General features: G+C 39.5%; 1 protein-coding gene across 1 annotated transcript in view; it reads right to left on the reverse strand.

Moving 5' to 3' along the window:
• Positions 1–22928, reverse strand: part of T265_07524 (hypothetical protein) — a gene marked incomplete at both ends in the record, with an annotated part of 160071 nt that overhangs the window by 19432 nt on the left and 117711 nt on the right. The window contains one exon of the mRNA XM_009173069.1: positions 11512–11684. Within this exon, the coding sequence (XP_009171333.1) occupies positions 11512–11684 (173 nt within the window). The remainder of the gene's footprint in view (positions 1–11511; positions 11685–22928) is intronic.

Genomic DNA, 22928 nt, shown 5'->3' on the forward strand with positions numbered 1-22928 from the left:
AAAAACAAAAACCGACCAATACTAGATTGGTTGTGTTGTCCTCTTTTAGGCAGCAGTAGCGAACAGAACGACTTGCGTTTTTACTGAATAATGATGATTGGGTTTGAGCATAACCAGCGTAGATTTTATCACGTGAATATTTTAACTGTGAACATTACGCATTCTGCGCAAATTTGCAAACACGTCAAGAAATTATCTGGCTGTTAAAATAGACACCCATCTGTGACCAACTCACTGCGCGTTGGAGATCAGAACCACCTGTGAATGTGTTGACTGGAGTGTTAATTTTATGAGTAACGACTGTTTTCTAGGAAAAAGCGAATCACCGACCTAGAAATAAAGTTATTCATCGGTTTATTGACTGTCACAAGGTTATCTAGTGATAAGTAATTTGGATGAGAGCGGCTAACCCTGGGGATGACAGTTCAAATCACTTAAACGTAGGTCCATCCATGAGGGGCTGTATGTTGCGGTGTACGCTACTATGGGAATTTTGAACCATGCATTTCAATCAGCCGCTGAAATACCAAAACGTCAGTGCATAAACGAATATGTCATGTCTCTTACGCTGACTTGTCTCGCAATCCTGAACCAGACATATGACAGCTGGTAGTGCCATGTATTTTGCTCGTATTAGCTTTCTTGTTTCGTTGCCGGATCATTGACTGTTATCATCATGTACATGAGAATGGTACCCTGGCAACCACAGAAGGTGACTAGGTGACCACAATCTACGAACTGTCACTAGTCTGTATGGTGTGTGTGCGTCTAACCTTGCGAAAACTATTCATAAGCCCTGGCATTACTTATCTGATGTTCTACTCAGACACAGGCAGTGATCTGAACGCTCCCAAGGGCTTGAGCTCGAACTGACTAGTTTGTTGAATTTAGTAAAGCCGCGGAGAGTACTTCAGTGCTGTGGACTCTACCCTAATTGTTAAGCCGAAGTCATGTTGACGTTGTAGATGTAAATAAAAGACGCCAACCCCGCATTCTCTTTCTTCATTCAAGTATATCCCACTGATGGATATCACCGCTCATGTAAGCGGATAGGTGGGCTACACATCTTGATTCATCTGAAAGCCTGTTTCAATCATACGGCAACATTTACCAATGCACAAACGGTGGGTAGATACCATTTGGGTGTTTCTTGCATGCACCTGCGAAAAACCAGTAATGCGAACTTCATTAAAACCCTCCTTCTGGTTACTATCTTTGTTGCCGTACTCGTATAGAGCAAAATACTTCGAAATCACCCGTGCCGAAGTCACGCGTACTGCACTTTCTTTCGAAGATTGTTGATGTGTGGTCTCCTGTTGACATCATTTTACTTTTCTAATGAAGACCAATCTATGTCAAACTGATTTTTCTTTCTGAGTTTAAAAAGAATTTGAAAACCCAAAAAACAACGTATATAAATGCACATGTTTATTATGGGCTGAGGAAGACCTCTGGTTTGCAGGCAAAACAATTTAATATATATCGTGTTTAGCCATGATACTCTAGTTGTGGAACACATTATGATAATGCAAAGGGTTTCCGAAAAAGGCGTTGTCAACAGCCATAAGATTATTTTGCGGTTGTCGCTAGAAAGCAATTGTGACAAACATTGCTGCAGGCTGGCCTATTTTTGATTTCTGCATAATACTTTCTTCGTTCAGAGTTGCATCGACCAGCGTTTCAAATTCAAAAAAAACTCTGTCATCAAAATCCTTATCAAATCTTGGTTGACAATTATTGCATCCCTTAGATCATCCGTGAAATCCTAATAAATAATGGAAAACAGTGAGTCAATTCTAAAAAGTGAAAAAAAGCACTTATTTAGTCAATACTGAGTTTACTACTCTATGCAGAGCGTCTATGCAAAATGACTTGAGGGGTGAAAAAACCGAAAAAAACGATCAAATTGTCAGAAGAAATAAATGAAGAGGATATAATCCAGACACTTAAATCATAGAATGCTCCCGGCCGTTCTCAAAGGCGAAAACAAACACACAGTGACGAGGTAATGTTTAACGTTTTCAGCATTGTTCATTATTCGAAATCAGGAAAAGCCAGCAAATTATTTTTTATTGGGTATTCACATGTTCATTGAATTATTCAAAGTTAAACAATGGCATGATAGGCTGTATATGGATGTGAGTGATCCACATGAACTACGCATCTGATAAAACAGCTGTTTTGTCCGCTCAGATTGCACGCTTGGAGAAAATATTTAACCAATTGACACAAACATTATGCGCTGGTTTAAGTTATGCTACATTGTGGTCAAACAGGCAATATTAACGTAAGGAATAATCTAAAGGTATTTGCTTATTTGAATCTTGCGAAATTTTAAGCTACCTCAGTGATTATGAGCCGAAATTATTCAGCCGTTCGCTTCGTAAACAAAGTCGGTAATCTGCAATGCTAACTGTTGTTAGAGCGCTTAGCGTCAAAGCATCAGTTTGCTCAATGAAGAAGAACCATAATATGTGAGCGGGCGTAAAGCGTTGCTGACTTTTGTGATGGCTTCTTATAATTAAAATAAAATGAGCTGCCTCGCTAGTATTCACCTACCCCGTAGGTAGTACAAACTCTACTCCTGGTAACACTAACCAGAAATAATCACTGTGGTGTTAGGCTATATTATAAAATCAAACAATATTTACTGCATTAATTCACTTTGCGAAGATGTTAAAATGTGCAAATATCAGCCATTGATTTTATTCAAACTGGTCTATTACGAGAGTATTAAAACTACCGAGTGTATCTTCAAGGGAAAATGTTTTAAGAGTTTGCCACCAGAGCGTATCAAGACGTGGTCGGAACTATTAAAAAAATGCATACATACTATAATCCAATGCTTCTTCATGCAGATACATACGAGAAAGTACTGGAAAGTGGCACCCAAAGATCGGGAAGCGTGCATCATAAAAAGTGACTATTATAAGTGTGAGAATTTCACTTGTATATTTATATAGATTTGTTGATTGCCGTTGTGATCACTTTCCATAAACGATGTGCAATGGCAGTCAACCTTTTTGTTACGAGGTAAAATATGTGTTATTCATGTAATTAATCTGCAACCCATTGATTAATCTCCATATACACCCGCATATTCACCGCCCATCTTATTTCCTAGGTTTTTGTGCACAGCTCCACTTTCGGCCCCTCGAAAATTGTCCAGGTTTTTTTAACTACGCTGATGCATTTAGTAATTTAACCGCTGTTGACGGGCAAATCTTATTCGAACGTTGGCTATGCATATTTTTGCGTAAACACCGTACATGCTCACCTTTCAAGGTTGTATGTTGCTTGATACTATGAGATAACGTTTGTTTTACTATAGACGGGAAATAGAACAAACAGGTTCCATTTTGACACGGCAGTCTAGGGAAATTTCTCCCATTCGATCAGACTGCTTATTGGAATAAACAATGTCCCAACAGCTTTGAGATCAGGCCGTGGGAAAACTAGACCTGGTACAGACAGGATATTAATAGTCGTGAGATGCCAGTGAGCTTAATAGGTGTGAAAACGTTCTGTGCATTTAAATTTTTAAAATAACCTCTTACTGGTGTTTATGCAGGTCTTTGAAAAGTGGTCTAGAAGCTGGGAAAACTCAGGTTGAACAGTGTTTGACGTGCGCAATCAAAGCACAGTCTACTAGATCTCCCACTCCGTTGTCATCGGAGATCAAATGCTCCGAGGATAAATTAATGTGGCTAGTAAGTTTAGTCACTCATACAGCAACAAGTATTTTGCTTTCATATGGCTGAATCGGCCGGCTTCGTAAGGTTTTGCAGCAGGAACGAGCGGTTAGGCAAGACAGCTGAGCACCAGTGTGTATTATTCGTGTATTTCTGTCAATGGTGATGGTCAGACAGGGTGACAAAATGAACCATCACACTGTGATTGAAATTGTGGGTTGAAACTTGAACTGAACAAACCTCAAAGTGCCTATAAGGTAAACTTAAAAGAATGGTTTAAATATTTAGCTATGCAAGAGCAGAGCTTGCAAAGCTGTTTCATATAAGTACACGTGATGAGAACTTGTTACTTATTTGATTGATAAGAAAGTTAAACCCATGCGTTTCAAACAAAAAATACTGCCAAATGCCGTATTTTAGAAAAGCTCCCAAGTACGCTGGTGTTGCATAAGTATACTTCCCTCCATGTGAAAAGACAACTCAAAATGTTCCGCAAAACAATAACAATAGCAAAGCAAAATACTCTGTAGGAGCATATTTGTGACAAAACATCTGAAGATGCACAAAACTATGGTAAAGACACAGTATAACATAAATTTTATATACGTCACTTTTTGCCGTGGCTGAGTCCTTTTTTATTGGAATATTTTTTTCACACGAATAAAGTTCATCCACAATTACTCCTATAATATACTGGAGTATAGCTTGAAAATTATAGATATTGTCGGTTTCGGTCGCTCGACATTTTAGGTTGACAACGCGTTATGGATAAATTTTCAAAACTAGTACAGTGAGGTATTTTTCCGTTGTCAAAAGGTGAAATACAAAAGGTTCAAGCGGTTCGTGGTAAATTTTCTTTCTTGCTTATACTTCTAATAAGCTTTTAACACCTCGATCATAACTAGTGTAAGTCTAAGGGCCCCTCTCTCCGTAAAGAAATGAAGCACATATGTTATTCAGGAAGTGCAAGGCTTGAGAGAAGTGAACGATAACTCGTGTAAAATTTTTCTGATTTTTCTGTATTATTTCTCAAGATTGACTGAGATAATTTTGACACCCTAACTGTCTCCGCACCTTTGGTGACATGAAAGGAACAATTGGAAAGAGAGAAAATAACGAAACAAGATTATCCACTGATCACATGTTGGTCAAATGAGTAAAAGTAGAAGCGGTTCTTAGAAACGGAAATATTCAAGAGATAATGGAAGGCAAAAAACGCACAGGGCAAAAATGATTCGTTCTCACTCAAAGTCCGCACGCTTGCAAAAAGTGTATTGTCTAGTTTACCTAATAAACGCCTTGCAAAACTGCATGCGCATCGCACTTGACGACAGCTTCAACATTACCTATGGGACTCGACCGCTAACGATGATGCTTCAAGGAGAATGAAAGTATACCTTATAGATACATTTGGTTTTCCCTGTCATCCATATAAACAACCGCATAGTGCTGCAAAAGACCCAACATAATCAATGAATTACAGCGACTGAGCCTACTACAACCCTGCTCTAAATACTTTAAGTAACCAAAAATTTAGATAACTTTACTAACTTAACAGCCCACCGGTTTTTTGACAGCTAGATGCCATTCACATGCATGGTCACAAAAACCAACATAATTGCACTTTCACTTGATTTACGGGCAAAAGGTACGTACGTTTACAGCTACCTTATTATTAGAAGGAATACTACAAGCTTATCAGTAGTGAGACGTAGATTTGCCCTCTGTATACAGGTACTGTACGGTATCGCGGCCTGAAGCATTCTCTTAATTTTGAGGAAAATTAAACAAAAAAGAGTGACTCAGATGGCTATGACATGTTTTGCCTACCACTATACTGGGACAGAAAAATACCCAGCAAAAATCAGGAATATCCTCACATCATTCTGGATGTAAATGACCAAGTTTTTGACTTGTCAGGGAGTTGAACGAGATCAGAAGTCTTGACAACCATGTGCACAAATCTATACACACGGAAGGATTCTCCGATTTACAGGATCCTAGCAACATAAAAAATACGAAGAAAGTTAGCCATCATCCTCAATCTGGTGGTTTAAAGACCGTCAGTACGCTGTATACATTATATTAGCGCACGCGCAAATTTATATTTGCCTTTGCGCAGTAACACACAAGGCTTCTCCCCAGCAACAGAGACCTCGGCTGAAGAGAATTCAATAATCAAATGTCCGGACTCAAAAATTTTACTCAACATCAACAGCAACTGACCTCGTTTGTACGTACGAAGTATACGAATTCAACGGGAGTTTCTGTAAATGCATCGATAATTTTGAGGAGCTCAATAGTTGAAAATAGCCTAATAGCTACCGGGTATTTTCCACGATGAAGTGAAGTTCACAACCGTAAGAGTCTTTTGTACAAATTACCTTTACTTACTGATAGAACCGCGTTATGCATTTTGTAATTTATACCTGTGTGCCTGCCAATTGCATACTCAGTGTCAGCATTTGTATCATCATCATAATCGACAGCTCGACATCAGTGTTCAACGTCGATGCTTCACTGCCGTAGTTGTGAATATTTGTGTTTGAGTATTTCTTCCAGCATAAGACGCTTACACGAGGCCACGGAACGTGTCACACTGTCCTCGACGACTCGGATGACATTTGACAACTTTGCGTAGGTTCAAAAGATGGCCTGCTTTCAGCTGACTTGTCTCACGGAAGAATTATTTCCGTGATTCTGAGACTGTTTTGCGTCTGCAACACCATGACTGGACGAAAATGTGTAAATAATGTGTGAAATCACGTGATAGCGGTATCGGAACGAATGGTGTGAGTTGGCGACATGCTTGGAGGAATAGGCGTTTCCCGACATGAATGCAAATATTTCTGCTCACAAGTGAAATTGTGATAGTGCCAAACGAGCTAAAGGAATGAAAAGGTGTCTTCATTCTGTTTTGTCCTTCTGAACTTGCTTTAACTCATAGATCATCCATTTAAAAGCCTACTTTAGCTCAAACGTTGGGAAATACATCCCGGTGCACTCACTCGTAAATACGTCGATCTAAACACAGGATAAAATTTTCGTGCAACACTTCAAACTTAACTGTAACGGTGGTTAGCATAGGGCGCATGAGATCATGTTGTCGAAAAAACATTTGTTGTTATGATCGTTTCTAAAGAATGCATAAATCCAAAATTAAGGGGCCACTGAACCGTCGATTGTATCGTCATTAGGTCACTACCTCGAAGTGGACCACTACAGGGGTATCACCACGGTCTCATGAAATATGACAACTCACTTCATTCATTCTTCTTCCTGGTCTTCACACTGCATCGAATGGTTTTCTTTTAGGATAGGTGAAAGGCCCACATATTTGAAAAAACTACAGCAGGTGGGCGATTTTAAAATGAGGAAGATTCGTGTTTATAAATCGTTTCACGATGCTTCACACAGTGCCGTGCCTCAGCCTTACTATTGTAAGGCTGTGGACACAATGTCGTTATTATGGGGCCAACTAGTACCAGAACGCGGTGCGTGAGTTTAAGTCTACTTGCTTTGTGGTCTGAAACTTACGAGCTTTGGGAAAATTTTGTGTATAATTTACTCTAAAACTTTACTGTGCACTATCTTTCATTGCTAAAATTGGGGTTAAAACGTGTACCGTATTTCTTTTAAATTGTTTGTCTAGTGAACCTTCCGCCATATTTCATGAAGGCACCGCCGCTACACGTCTTAGTTCGGCCTGAAGAGCATTTGATTCTTCCATGTCAGGCAGTGTCTTCAACTCCAGCACGGTTAGTTTGTACTTTATACCAGCCTTTTGCTTAAACTATCGAATGAACCAATGCAAATGGATTTGCTAATCGCGTGGTACATTCCGAATGAACACACAGGCGCATCCAACCTGTTTGTGTTTCCAAAATCCAAAATATTACAAATACTTAAGGTGACGGTTGATGCATATACGTGCACCTTGTAAATCAAATAAAAGGAGATGAGTTCGGGGTCAAGTGTTAACTACTAAGTTGTTGTTATTGTGGTTCCACTCAAATCTTTAAGCATCTATGAATCAAGAGTTTTCGGCCACTTTTACACTATGTTTATGCCAAACGTTTTCCCAAGATTTGCCTATTCGGATATTTTGCCTCGAAATTTGTGCCAAAACAAGTTTGTATCACCTTCCATTTATTAATTGCTGAAAAGAACTCATACATTTCCAGACGTTTTACAAGCGTTGCTTCTTTGATTTTGATATTACAATCGAGAGTCATCTGTCAAGCCTTTCACATGCACGCCCACAAGTGTCTAATTTAGTATTAAGGGGTTAGAACCGAACACTTATATATGCGTAGGTGAATGATGAGATAAAGTAGTGATGATCACGAGTACCTCTTCAATACATGTGACCATAAGTAGTTTCAAACAACTTTTTTACGACATTATCCAGGCTATGCACATCCACCAAACAGTGTTGAAAACCAGGCATAATGAGGTCTTTACTAGATAGTTTTAACATCCATTTATTTCTGATGAGCAAGAGCATTGCTTGATCACCTTGATACACTGGACCCGTGGGGCCGAAATACAGCAGATTGTCATTTTGTTTTACAATTTTCAGCGTACTCGCAGTGCAATTAGATAGTAATTCAAACTGCACAATATCTAAATTATAAAATACTGGCGCATATTTCCATTCTCCAAAGGGATGGTTGCCAGTTATCAGGGTCGGAAGTTGGCTTGTGTAAATTTTCCATTGAAATGTGAGTCTGCGGAGAATTTCATTGAACTTGGCCAGGTGCCAGTCGTTTTGCTCATCCTGGGCACACAGGAAATGTTGCTTTCAACAGACCAGGGTTTGCGGTGGTTGACACAATTTAGCGGGGTATTTAGTATACAAAGAACGCCAACTGACCTGGCGCGATTTTCAGTTCATCATTAGCGAAAAGGACAAGTGCTTTGCGAAAAGCTCTGACTCAGGTCGGATATGTTGAGATCACAACATCAGCTGGAGGGAAAGAACCACAGAACATTTCATTGTTCTAACTAAAAATACCGAAAGCTACCCAGTCAAGTTGTTAGATTTATTCACAAATCCATGGGAACGTGAAGTGGGAGTTGCACTTAGTCTCAAGTACGTAGGTTTAAATACGTAATATATTTTAAATTGAAAATGCAATTTTCTCTGTGGTTAAAACTAATGCGGCTAGCAGAGATGGGGTTTTTAACTTGACAAATGAGGAACTGCGACTCAGAAGTCTGGTACTAAGAGAAAAAATGAAAAAAAGCAATGCACATTTTGACGGTTATTTAGACCCACCATGTGACGGGTGTGAAACGCATTGCACCTGATAGCCAAGAAAAACATTTACCCGAGAAACATTGCCCGTAAGTAAATGTTAAAGATGGAAATGCTCGGTCATATTCAGAGGACCAGTTTTGATAGGACTGCTGTGACGATGATTATGCTCGGCTATGCGAAGACCCTCTATGGCTTTCTACTATGCGCAGACTTCTAACCACGAGAATCTAATGAGATGAAAAGAAACACTGCATAGCTACTTATTTTCAATTAGGTTATTTTCCTTCAGATGAATCCAATTGATACTGAAAGGCCGAGGAGTGCTAAGCACTTTGGGATTCATCAATATTGCATGTCTCATGAAACTCGGAAGCGTTTGGAATACGCGGCCTCCCGCCTAATAACTGAAGTCTTAACAGTTTGACCGCGGGTGGTTGATCAGCAGTATAACTAAATCACATCTAGCAGGATGGAGTGCCACCCATCCATTTGCCACGTCCGGTTACATAAAGAGTGGCTATCCAGGCGAGGACTTCTCAAAAGGAAGGCTTACTCACAATGCAAGTCATTTTTTCGTTCTGAGTATACTGCGACTTGTTGGTAGTGAAAAAGGAAGGATTTTTAAGAAAGGATTTGACCAGGTAAGTGAAGACATTCCCTGCTGAATTCCGGGTGCATTATATCGCTGTTTCATTTTTGTTGGTATAATTAGAGGTGAGCATCTCCGTATTGATGAAAGTTTACTTACTATGAAGTTGATGATTTTTGCAAGTTATCATAAAAAGCTACGCCAGGGTAATAAATCCACTAGTTTATTTTCCTCGTACAACGTATCTGTCAGTTTTCATCTGTTTTCGTGTAAAAGTTGACAGGCCTTATTTTCAAATAGCCTAAAGTTATTGAGAACTAGTGGAACAATTTTACTAATGTATTTTATGAACTTCGGCCACGACATTGGAAAAGCAAAAGTAATCTCTCTTTTAGCAGTCAGCTTGAGCAACTAGTGTTGAAACCTTTGTAGCCTCGGCACATGTCGACGTGAATAAACGCTACAAACGGAATAACTGGGCTCAGAAGAACATTATGTTTAGTGTCACTTCACCGTGATTTAGACGGAAGCGCAAAAGTATGAACTGCGTGAAACGTAAGTCAGCAGCGTAAATTCGCCTTCGTTGCCTGTGCGAGAAACTAAACATTTTCTATCTTTTCATTACGCATCTCAAGTCAAACACATTAACTAAACGTTCAATAGCCCTTACCACACCATGTACGTATTATATTTTTTTCGCACATGACCAACCTCGTTGCACGAATTTCATCCTGTAACCGATGGCTTTTATGTTACGCATTCAATATGATTACAGTATATAGCCGAACAACTTGTGATGAAAAAAACATGAAATGCAGTAAGCCTACTATATAGTCCGTTCCCCATCATGCCTGCCTTGTGACTAACGTAGTGTGATATTATTTTGTTTGCCTGTATCGTTTTATACGAGGGAAACAAAGGCCTACCTAGGTTAAGATATATGCTGCAACTTAAATGTCCCATTAATAGGAATTCAGCAAAAAGGATAACTAGCTCGTTAAGCAGTGTAGAGAAATCGTCAAGCCGACGTGCTGCTTGTAGGCAAAATAAACGTGTTACGACTGATTAACTTTCGTTTCCTCTGTCAAGCGTTTTTTCAGTGGGATATTGCGGGTTAAATTTACTTGTGGCGTTCGTCTACCATCTGCAGACTGCGTGACGTTCGCCGTGAATCTCAATGAAATTCACGATGGATTCCTAGATCTCCACGAATGAAAACAATTTAAACGCGTTTGAAAAGTTTTGCACGGAAAATTTATGACTGAAAAACAGTATGATTGATAAATCATCTAGTGCTACACGCTACCAGTTGAACCGTGGCTGAATCGGTTGTTGTTTAGAAAATCGGATAATGGAAAGTAAACATCGACAGAAACACTCCTTATGCAACCATCAAAAAACATACGGAGACATTTTTGTCTGTACACGTAAACAATAGAGACTCCGAAAGTGATTTCAATAACTACCTAAACGGTCTTGTTTGAACATCAGATGTCGGGACATATGTTGAAAATCCATCAGAAGCATCTGGTGATCAGAATGGGTGAACCGTTTCGTGCGTGAAATCTTCTTTGTAGTTCATATTTGTGAATGAAAAATAATGTAGGCTGCCCTAGACCATAGTAGGAATTTTTATGGGGAACCTACCGTAAAAACCGACTAACAACTCTATGCCGATGATTTAATGTTCGGACAATAATTGTCTTGTGGCGCAATAAAGGAGCTTGGGGTGGCTCTAGGCTGATTACTTTACTGGATTTCTCGACATATGCTGACCATCACCAAAACCGTTACGTTTTACCCATGGAAAATTCACTAACCCACGAAGTGTGACATTTACAATGTCTTCCTTCAGTTGTAAAGATATTGGAGGGACAAAACGCGGAGAGGTACAGAACCTACAAAGATTCGTTGGTATCCCGGATACCTACTTCTTCGTCACTAATATTCACTCCGTCCTAGTATACTATTTCTTTCTCTGTATCCGCTAGCCAAGGAGAAGAGGAGAGTTGCTGGTAAAGACTCGGAGATGTGAATATGAAAGCCGGCGGATGTCCTGCATTGATTTTCACATGAAGAACCCTGCGGCAGCTGAATCTTTCATCCTGTTCGGTCTGTGCACACGGAGAAAAATAGTCAACTAAAATAACAAAATGAGTCTTAAAAAGCACTTAACAGGAGGCCTTAAATAGTCACCGGTCAAAGCTGTTCGATCTGAGTAGAAAGGCATTTTAGCGTGACGCCAGAGTGTCGACTACGGAATGTCACCTCTAAGGCAGCATTATTGTCTCACTCCACAATATCGTGTGACATGATGGTAGAGTTTATAATAGGAGATAGATAATGTGCGCTGACATCGCCGTTTGCTGATAGGGCCTGTAGTGATAGTTGTACCTCGCAAAGAGGCTGACACTACAGTTGACTCTGTATGTAATTCATAGCAGAAAAATCCACTCTTCCTGACCTTTTCAAAAGATTGGAGTCATTAGAAAAATGTAATGTTGGGAGCAGTGACACTAGTCTAGGCTAAGAACGTTCAGTTTGCCGGGAGTTTAAATAATCCACTGAGTATACATTTGTTGTGTTATGTGTCCCAATATGCGCCAGTTCTTCCTGTAAAGAGCGTAGCAGCATTGCAACAAGAAAAACCGGTTCCTACTAGATTTTTCAAAATGCATTTTTATGACCCAAGTTAACTCCAATGTTACCAAGAAATTCCCAATATTCCTATTTTTCCCTAATATTCTCCGTTCTTTAACGTAAACTCTCCAAGTTTTCAGTTCAACTACCCTTTACTTGTTGGAACTTTGCGGAAAACATTAATTTCCAATCATTTTACATTGTCTAGGGATGCACAAGCGCTTTCATAAAGTGACCGTACCTTACCTAATATGGGGTTTCATGGTTTGTTTTCTTGGAGGACATCATGACACCTATATTCGGGGGACGGAATAGTTTGGCAAAGAGAAACGGATGTATTGGCAGTAGTTTAGGTCCGTAATGTCGTTGTATGTTGCTTGTATCGTATTGTGCAACATTGTTGGGTACACACGTAAAAATGCTGGACGTTGGTTGTTGACGCACTTTTAACTTCAGGCCAAAAATCCCTGTCGCATGTGTTGATTTTTCAGGGGGTATTTACATGAAGCTTCCCCGTCTTATTCGATGGTCTGGTGCAATAGAATGGACCCTAAATATTTCACATTCAGCAAAAACCTAAACGTGGCTTGCTCTACCGCTTCATGCCATTCTACTTTTACAAACTGCTTGAAAAGTATTTTTAAGCTTCTTAGGGAGATGAACTAAAATTATGCGATAAAATCGAGCGGTTTATGTTACGTTTACTTCATCTGTGTGCAATCCGTGAATCCATAAGTTCTTTGACTCGAGAAATCGCGAAAATGAAGATGCTTGTCAATCCAGTCGTTCTGGCAGTATTATCGAACGCCAAACTAAAGTTATATTCACTAACAACTTTTTTAAGTGTATTTGGCAATACAGCATAAACAGGTTTTTTAGGCACAAAATTTTCTTTCACGAAAACCAACGCTTTAAGAAAATCTTAGAATTTTCCACCAGGATGGATCTGTGAGAGTTTTTAAGTCACTTACGACCGGCGGGGAATTTTAGTATAATACAACAGGAAAACCCATTATTTTAATTGCAGAATGTATTTCCAGGAATAGTTCTGAAGATATACCTCTGTACTCAGGAGTATTTAAAAATTTTATTCATGGTATATTTATGTGGTATGGAGTGGCTTACTACATCATGGTGTAAATCAGTAACATTATCGAGTTGAAGGATTTCCAAGCACTTACCTATACGTTTTACTAAGCCCGTGACCTGCAAATTTTTAGGACAGTTAATAAAAGAATAATAATCTGTCAGAATGTACACTAGATGTGAGATTGTAGTAAACTTGTCTGAAGGTACGCCTGAATTTGATCAAGTTCTTAGGATTTTACGACATTATGTCGAGTTGGAATAAACCTGCTCAACAGACTCATTCACCAGCATGGTAAACATGGAAGAAACTATTGCTTACGCAGACGATTTGCGATGAGATGTCCACTGAAACGCGTCATGCACGTCAACCACCCCGATATCTAAAGCACTGCTCCTCTGGTTCTATCTAAATCACATTGAAGTTAGACGTAAATCGTGAAGCATAATCACTTTATAGGGATAATTCAGCAGCGGCCCAATTGGAAGAGTTGAAATATCTGAGAGCACACAACCGAGTGCCCTGCTTATACGTTCCAAGCAGCCCTAAATCAAGACACTATTTTACTCCAATTGTAGTGCGAGAGTCGAGGAGCTTGAAGCGCCCTCGGTGATTTCGGATTGTGACTACTAGGCAGGTGGGGCATCAGGGCATCATAAGGTTGGTTTCACACAAATATGTAGACTTATGCGGTGAAGCCGGGGTGGGGCAATATATTTGGAACAGCTTCATTCCCTGCTGTTGTAAAGGTGTGTGAGATAATAATGTTACAAATCTGTGAAAGTCTTGCGTTCTTTTATTCCAGTGACACTGAGGGTAAACGGGTTACTTGTCAATCCTCTACGTTTATGTTTTTCTACCTAGTTCTCGAAATTAGAGTCCGTTCTGAAAGCCTTGTTATTTATTGTTGCAGGAAACTTCTCTTTTGTCGCCTACGTCTTGTCTCCCCTTTATCTACACACTTAAGTTTTTACTGTCGCTGTATTTTTATTAGCGATTTGGAAATATTATATGATAACAGTCGCTAAGTCCGTTACATTTCGACATTGCATTTAAACACTTGTGTTTGCAATAAGAAGCTAAATTACTGAGGCAGCAGTCATGAGAGATACGTACGATATTTTTTGTATGGGTATTCATTTGATCCAAACGACGTGATTGCATCTGTTGACTACCGAACCTGAGCCTATTATATCCTGTGATCAACTAACGGCCTAACTCAACATCTGGCTTGGTATCTGTTGTCCACTCTATATGATTAATGCTAAAATGTGAAGATTTTCATTGTCTCTGATAAAGCATGTTGTGCATCCGGAAGATCTTTCTGTTCTCGGTGGAATCGTTATGAGTAGGACCGTGCATGCATCCTCCCACACTGCTCATACCCCTTCATTTTTTGTTATCTGTGGCGCATACACAGATATTTAGATTCACTACTTTGCTTCCCAAGTCAGATTACCAAATGCATTGGATCGTTCTGTTCACTGTTTGATCGTGGTTACAACGCCCGTGGTATTTATCAAGTTAAACATTCAAATTTTGACGTTTTGTGAACAAATCCAACCTGCATCAAGATGACTACTGCCACATATTTGGCTCACTTGCCAGTTTGCTTTTATTGAGACCAATTCTAATAGTACTCTGGATTCGATGGTTTGCCGTGTTAAACACGTCTGCAAGTACACACTGCAGACTTGGGCGAGATGGCCCAAGTGGTTAGAGCGCGAATTTACTGACCAGAAGGTTCGTGGTTCGAATCCGACTTTCGCCTCTCGACTTCCCCTGTCTAGATTTGGGCAGCCTGGCAGTATCCCAGCCCTCAAGATTCCTTCGTGTGGCATGGCAGCTAGGCACCGAAAAAGTGCTGCAGTTGAACGCTTTCTATTTCTTCTTTTCTTTCTTGGTGTGTATGAAGTTGGCTGCTTTACAAATTATCACGGGAAGTAGACCAGCCTCACTTATTTAAATGCAACTGTTGTGGTCATTGTACTTCCATTATTCCCTGAAATTCTTACTGTTGTTTCATTTTTTGGCTGACTATGACGATTTGAGAACACGCTTATCATATTAATTTTACAGTTTTCTCAGTTTATAGTTCTCACAGGTTACAGGGAAGTCCTGAGAGACTTTGACATATATAATTTCAATAATGATGCCGCTCTATATTGGTAAAAGCAACCAGATTATGATGTTTTTGTCAACGTACAGATTTTTTTCTCTCGAAATCCAATCATTCACCTGCAACGTACAAACGACGTAGGATTTAGGCGCATTTCTAGCAGATATATAGTGCACTGGCGTGTTTGCTGAACTAAGCGAGGATAACAAGAAATACAGTGAGCGTGAAGCGGATGCTCCTCCAATTGGTTTACCTAATCACTTTGTTAGGCAAACCCGGGCATACATCAAGCACACGTGCGTCATTTAGGTAGCACTTTTGAACTTCTCCGCAATAGTTGACCAGACTGACCGGACGAAATCATTCAATAAAGGTTTTGCCAATTTCTCGACCGAGTGGAATATCCTGCAGCACTAAGTGATAAGCCTGATCGAAGAAGAAAAATATATAGTGATTTAAGTTTGAAAATGGTAGACGTAAGCGCTGCTTTGGTATGAAATTAGTGCTTGGATCCGATCCCAAAAGTCTGCCTGACATTGATTCCGTGACACAATGACCTCCCATCATCCACCCGCTGCCTTCCTTTAACTTCCATTTCTCTAAAGTGTATGTAGCTCCGATCTCAACCAGTTCCACAATATTTGTGCTACCATATAAGTTTGTGATGTATAAGCCAAGAGGAACAACCACAAAAAGCAAGCATTTTTCGCTACCTTCTTCGTTCTCATGACGACCACGGGTATATTCAGCCGCTTGAATCGATATAGTTGGTGAAATGTCGCAATATTACGTGATTTATTACTATCCACTCTCTGCCAGTTTCCAAATGCCTCATTCACCACACACAATTCTGTTTTTATTCGTCCTCGGTTGGTTTCTAGTTCATTCCTCCTTAGAAATTATTACAACATAAAGCAGATATTTTGGAAGTGGGCAATCGCCGCTCCCAGGAGCATTTTTGACGCTTAACTTGCCAGTTCTTACTGAGTAGTGATTTATAGTAGTTCACTGGGGCGGATGTGATTGTCGACTTATGCTTTTTTTTACTGCTAGCAGTTTGACCGTGCAAACACACAAAGTTGGACAATCAGGTCGGAGACAAACAGTTTTGATAAAGTGACATATAGCCAAATGCGAGTCGGATCAAAATAAATTTTCACTTCTCATTTAACCGTGCACCACATTTCCGCACATTGATAACATTCTCTACGTGATACAGTATGTTCAGCACGTTTCGTGCGATTCCTATAAGGTTGCTTAAAGGAATTAAGGTTCGCATATGTTGTAAATACTGCTGAGAAGTCAAAGATAAATGTAAACTGACGTCCGTAGAAGCTGATGATATTCACTAAGTAGTGTATCAGGTGCAACTGTCTATGAGGAAGAGCTTTGTGTCTTGATTCACTTTTTTGACTAAATGTGCAATGGGTTGCAATGAAAGTTCAAAATGTCTTGGATGAAATTTCGCCCAAACTGCTATGGGTCAACAAAAAGCTATGCTATATCTGGAAAACTGCGGCATCTGTAGTTTCTCATGGTATGCTTCAGGCAACGACGTACAGCCTTACACGACTCACGTGAAATAAAAGTGGAGTCAATTACCATAGTAGTAGTATAAACGTGAGAAATAGAATGAGGAAAAAACTTCTCACTGCTCAGGAATCAGCATGTTTTTGTTTCTTCTATTGTGTAAGCAGCAATGAAAGTCCATACTTATCCGTATTTATACATAATGGAGATAGATAGGTGCGACTCTGTTAAACTGTGTCTTTGTAGATGAGCGTAGAATGTTTCTTGTAATGCGTCACTCTACAGGTCATAGGGTAACGATAAAAACGTTTTGTAGTAATGCTTCCTCTAAAATCCCAAAATAAATGGAGTGCGCTCTTGTTTCCTCACACTGCTTTTTAATCCTACATACCAAATATGTGGCTTTTCTGCGGGCTTGAATAAAATCGTACTGTTTGACTTAATCTACGAAAACCAGTCGCTTAAATCTGTGAGATGTGTTCATGTAATAGTTTTGCTAAAATCTCTTTAGTATGTATCAAAAGAAGGTGTTTTTGGTGCTACTCCGCAGTTTGAGACAAGTCCCTATACTGTACAATATTTTGCGCCCTTATTTTTGGGCATCCTCTACTACTGGGTAACATCCAGTAGTGCATGAGATAAACAACAAACGAAACTTTGCGTACATATCGTTTATGACCGTAGGCAGCCCATAAAAATAGGAAACCAGGTTAATTAAACGTAGAGTGATTCACAGTGTAAGGTTACTTAAATTCGTTCCGTTTAAAACTACAATAAGAACATCGCTTAATAAGTGATATATATGTAACCTGGGAATCTGTGAAGTCCTTGGGTTTGCACACTATCCTAGCCCACATGGAGGTTTTCCAGCTGTTCTGCTTCTGTTCCAGGAAATATTCATAAAGGAATCAATCCGTAACTTATTGCATCTGACCTTATTCAACGCTTATGGATATCGTAGCACTAAACGGGATTGAGTTAAAACAAGAGATGTTTCACGGGAAACCAACGGGTAGGCGAATTTAGAAAAATGAGGTTCTACTTCAATCTTAATTCATTGGGCTGGTCTATATAGCGACGTTCACATTTGATTTATCCGTTTTCTGTACATATGTTGTTCCAAGTAATGGTAGCAAAGATGAAAGAACGGAAATGCCCCAAGTCTTCATTTTGATTTAACTCCCACCCCACTTGCGTAAAGCGCTTGAACGGGATTCAAAAATAATATTTAAAACATTCATTACTAACATCAATCTCTTACGGAGAATGTATATATCCACATACATAAAAAATCCCTTTCATACTGATTTTGCTGGGTTCTTAATGCTGTGGGCAAAGAAAGGCTGAAGAAAGAGGACCAAATCTCGCACGGAAGGTGTGTATGTGGATGAAATTTTCGTCATCGAATCCATCGCTAATGAAGCGTTCGGCTAGACATGGCAGCTTATTTTCTTGTGTTCCTTGACGTAGAAGAACCACGTAGATTGCTGCTTGGTACAAAACTTTCGTAGACGCTCGTGAGCTAATTAGCACTGGACAATCTCTGATTTGGCGCATCACAAATGAGACAAACTAATGTGTCTGATTCATACGAAAATTATGGTCGTAAATGCGAAGAAGAATAGGATAGTCGCACCACACACGAGAAAAACAATTGTTCATTCTAGGCATAAGGTTAGTAGGCTAGGAAGTTTTTTTCCTCTTTTGACTGATGGTATCCAGTGAACTCATTGGAAAAGTTAACTTTTTGAATATACGATAGCGTTAGGTTCGTCTTTTTCGTCTGCCGCTGCTTTTCGAAATTTACGCAATCAGGTCTGAGCTATTTCAGGTGGACAAAATGAACAGGAACGCACGCAACATTCCAAAATTTATTGCTGCAAAACAGAACACCGAGGGTTACCAAGGGACCAAGACGTCGCTGCCTTCGAAGGTTTTCTAGAAGCCTAAAAGAGAACATCTGTAGCAGCATAAGTCTACTGAGGGAAACACTTTGTGTTGAACTCTGATCCAGGATGCCTGTGTAGCCTGCCTTAAGTTCTGCGTATTTACCCCAATCACTGCTGTGAATCCTGAGCACTGGAAGCTCCATCGCTTTATCGCTTAAATATACTATAAGCATCCGAAGTCTTGATAATTTTACCCGAAGGCAAACGATTAGGCTATTCACTGTGAAAATGCATTCGTTACGGAGGAGACTTACACGAGATGGTGACCAAAAAGGGAAGTTGTACTAATCACTCAGTCTTGGTCCATAATGGCCAGGTGAGGGACCATCATGAAAAAAGTAACTTTGTGGCAAGAGCAGAGCTCATGAAATAGAAGGATGGGAAATCACCATCCCTAACGATGATTATGTTAGAATCCTTAAACATTATAATTCAAAAGGCGCCCAGGTTTTGTGGCATGATACGTAAATTTTCATGATGACGCTCATCAAAATAAGGTGGATATGTCTACCTGGAATACTATGTGAGCCAATCACAAGTTATACTATCGGTTACAAGCTACGACGAAAAGCAAAGGACATTTATTCACTAAACTGTTCTGAGTAAATATGAGAATACAGCTAAAGTGGGTGATGAAAGTAATGCATGAAGTAGTGTGGTTATGAAAATGCACTGGAATATTTGTAGCTTGGGTGTGTTCATTGTTTATTCGACAGGTTGTCATTGATCTGTTCGCCAGGCATAGCAACTTCCTTCCGAATTCTCGTCACCGTTCGAAGTGAAATCAGCACTCCACTGAAGAGCCCCAGAATGCGAAATATTTAGGTTCTTGATAAGTCGATTGTCTGATTATCTCATTTTTCTGTTCTGATTTCAGTTACCTTCCTTCCCGTTGAGTGATTTCCACCCAACAAAACAAAGAGCACTAAACCTGAAAAGATTTATGCCAGCCAAGCTAATAACAAATTAGTAATATTAAAATTTGCCAAACAGAACTGCTGCTCAGTATTTCACGCGTTAAATTCCAGTAGAGAAAAAAAAGGAGTAACAATACTGGAGTGATTTGGGTGTGGCAACATCTACTGCACCTTGACACGGACACCCATCACCCTCAAGTGCAACAATTTTATGAATCTTGTCTTTGCAGAACAAAATCTGCGAGTTTTTTCAATAGTGACTGATTTTGGCAGCAGCTTTAGTTGATCTAAAAAAACATGAAAACTTTCATTCGGGGGTTCAGACTGAGAGTAGAGGTGACAGAGTTGTTAGCTTGACTAAAAATGCCATGTGCATCAGGTCATCCTGTGGACACTAGTCGAATTTAGAGTGACTAAACAGTCGAATCTACCATCGTGTGATTATTATAGCAATTTGGAAAGGGCTCGATATTTTCACCAGTGTATTACTGCTCAGCAAGGCACTCTCTGTTTAAGCCAAGATATAAAGTATCAGCCTACAAAGATATGCATAACATAGTTGTGCCGAAGCCAGAGCTGTTCTTCCTTAACTCGTATATGCCAACCATCATTAATGTTTATTGGAGAGTTCGTCCATGCGGATAAACCGAGAAAAACTCTGCAGGTTTTTGTCCAGAAGTTCAGAAGTGCACCTTCCAAAAAATTCAAAAAGTTTCCTAAATTCCCTTAGATTGGCAAAATCTGCTAACTAATGTTTGAACTGCATTGATCGTAGGTGCGATACTTTAGAGGGCTCACGTAACGAAACATGACCTTGGTTAAGCAGACTAGCTCGTAGAATGTTGGTTACTTCCATTTTGACACATGACATTTGTTCATGTGATTTCGACAAACGTACACAATAAAGTTTGTTGGACGCTGAAGACACGTTCAGAAGCGCAATTCTGCTGGAAATCACTGCGTCCCTTCCCGACATCTATGGCAATTAACATTACGCAAGTACTAAAATTGCCTGCTCATATTCGTTCTAAGTTCTACAAGGATGCATTCATACTAAAATGCTCGCTTTCATACTGCTCAGCAGCTAATGTCACCTATTTTGCATCACATAAATCGCCTCAGACACTTTGGCAGGGTGGGTGACTGGACGCATCCAGAGTGAAATGTACATTATTGTGAAATGACGCTTTTAGTCCAGAAGTAAACAAGTTTGTGTGTAAACGCACTGCAAACATTGCCATTCATTTTTTGTGTGTTCTTCTTGGAGTAAGTGTTGACACTCATAGTTCTTTTCTCAAACGCATGATGAACTTTTAACGGCATTCTGTCTTTAGAGCTAGCTTCTCTTTATTGTTGGTGATGTAAAGCAGTATGGAAGTTTTTCAAAATTTTATACTGCTTGTAATGTCAGTTTATGTTAGAGCAATATGCCCTCGTCTCATTTTTGGGGATTATCAACAGTAGGAATCTCAGCAAACTCAAACCCATTACCCTGTGGCGGGTTGCTTGAGCAATCGAAAAACCTTTAGCTCTCCAGCTGTTCATCCAGATTGTGAGCTTCATAGAAAACCACAAAATCAGTTACTGCTTGGATCGTGTTAGTCATGTTTACATCTCGCCCGTGAATATCTGATTGCGTTTTCAATAAATTTGAACGCTCATTGAATCTAGCTAAACCAGCTGGAGCAACTACACGAGAGCTATGACTTGGGTGTCTTGCTGACTAATTTCTCTGAAACGATCATAGAGAGCTTCGAAAATAACTAATCTGAAACTGACTGCAAGCACATGGTTGTGTTAATCCACTAATGAGAACAAGAGCTGCAGGACGTTATTCTTTCGAGCCACTAATGTAGATATCTTTTAATCATTCATGTTTTAGAAAATCCTTATTTATAATCCGCACTTTCGTTCAAACAACAAACCAGTTTGAATTTTTGACACAAAGTCACGTCACCTCCAACTAAACCGGATGCCGTTCTTGTCATTTGCGCGTTTGTTTTAGTTATACCATATATTTATTACTGCGCCGAACATATTGGCTTCAAGTTGTGAGGACTAAAAGGAATAAATAGCCATACGATCAACAAAATACACTATGTCATGTAAGCTGAAATCTTGTGTGAAACAAAAACAAATTTGAGTACTTCGGAGACATCATTGTTGTTAAAATCAATCAAAATCCGACAGACAAGATTGTACATAAGCACCCAAAATGCCCGGGTTTTTCGTCTGAGGATATTAATGTACGGTACTTTCCTTACAGTATACGTCCTCACCAGAACGCTCATATTACCAGTCATGTACGTGGAACCTTTATGCTTTGTTGTATGTCTTGCTTGGTATTAGCGAATTTGTGAAAACGCGCGGAAGGGAGCCGCCCAATGGAAGAACGCAATGCGGATGAATTTTTCTGAGTTGGCGCAATATTTGACTTCATTTCTGATTACTGTGGGGTAAGCGTATCTACAAAACTCCATGACACATAAGGCATGGTGGGTACAAATGGTTAGTTAATGAAGCGAGCGGAAAATCTCTTTCACTGTTTTTGAGCTTCTCCTTGAGTCTACCAAAAGTTTTTTTCATTACTTCTAAATACGGCTCACCAGCAGCATCAATAACTGGGGATGCCTGACGAGGATAATCTCAGACTTATAGCAAAATAAGGAAAACTTCAATTCCAATGCCTGTGTTTATGCTTCGTTCGCCCGTGTTACAACAGCACCACAAATAGAACTGGGTTTCCGCACGATATACGTCGACTTTAATTTTGAGTCAAATGAAATCTGGTCGCTGGTTGGTTACTGACAACCTTTAATTTAGTATTCAAAATGATATTAATAATTGCTTCATGTCAGGATCTTTTAGTTTTCATTAGCGAATTACTCTCTGCATGGACACACCGTAGGTTGTTATGTTCCACTTTAACCTTTCAGACTAAAAACACTGTAACAGAAGAATGTACACATTTCTTATTTGAAATACAAGATATTTATGATTATCCATTACACGCGTCGTTTATGAGGGTGATATCCCCACGAGTGTGAAACAAATGTACTCATGCATATACGTTATATATATAATATATGACTCGTCGTAACTGATCACTGTTTTCCTCACATTCAGCTATGAATGGTTTTTA

This window comes from Opisthorchis viverrini (assembly GCF_000715545.1).
Source record: "Opisthorchis viverrini unplaced genomic scaffold opera_v5_172, whole genome shotgun sequence".
Taxonomy (NCBI): Eukaryota; Metazoa; Platyhelminthes; class Trematoda; order Opisthorchiida; family Opisthorchiidae; genus Opisthorchis; species Opisthorchis viverrini.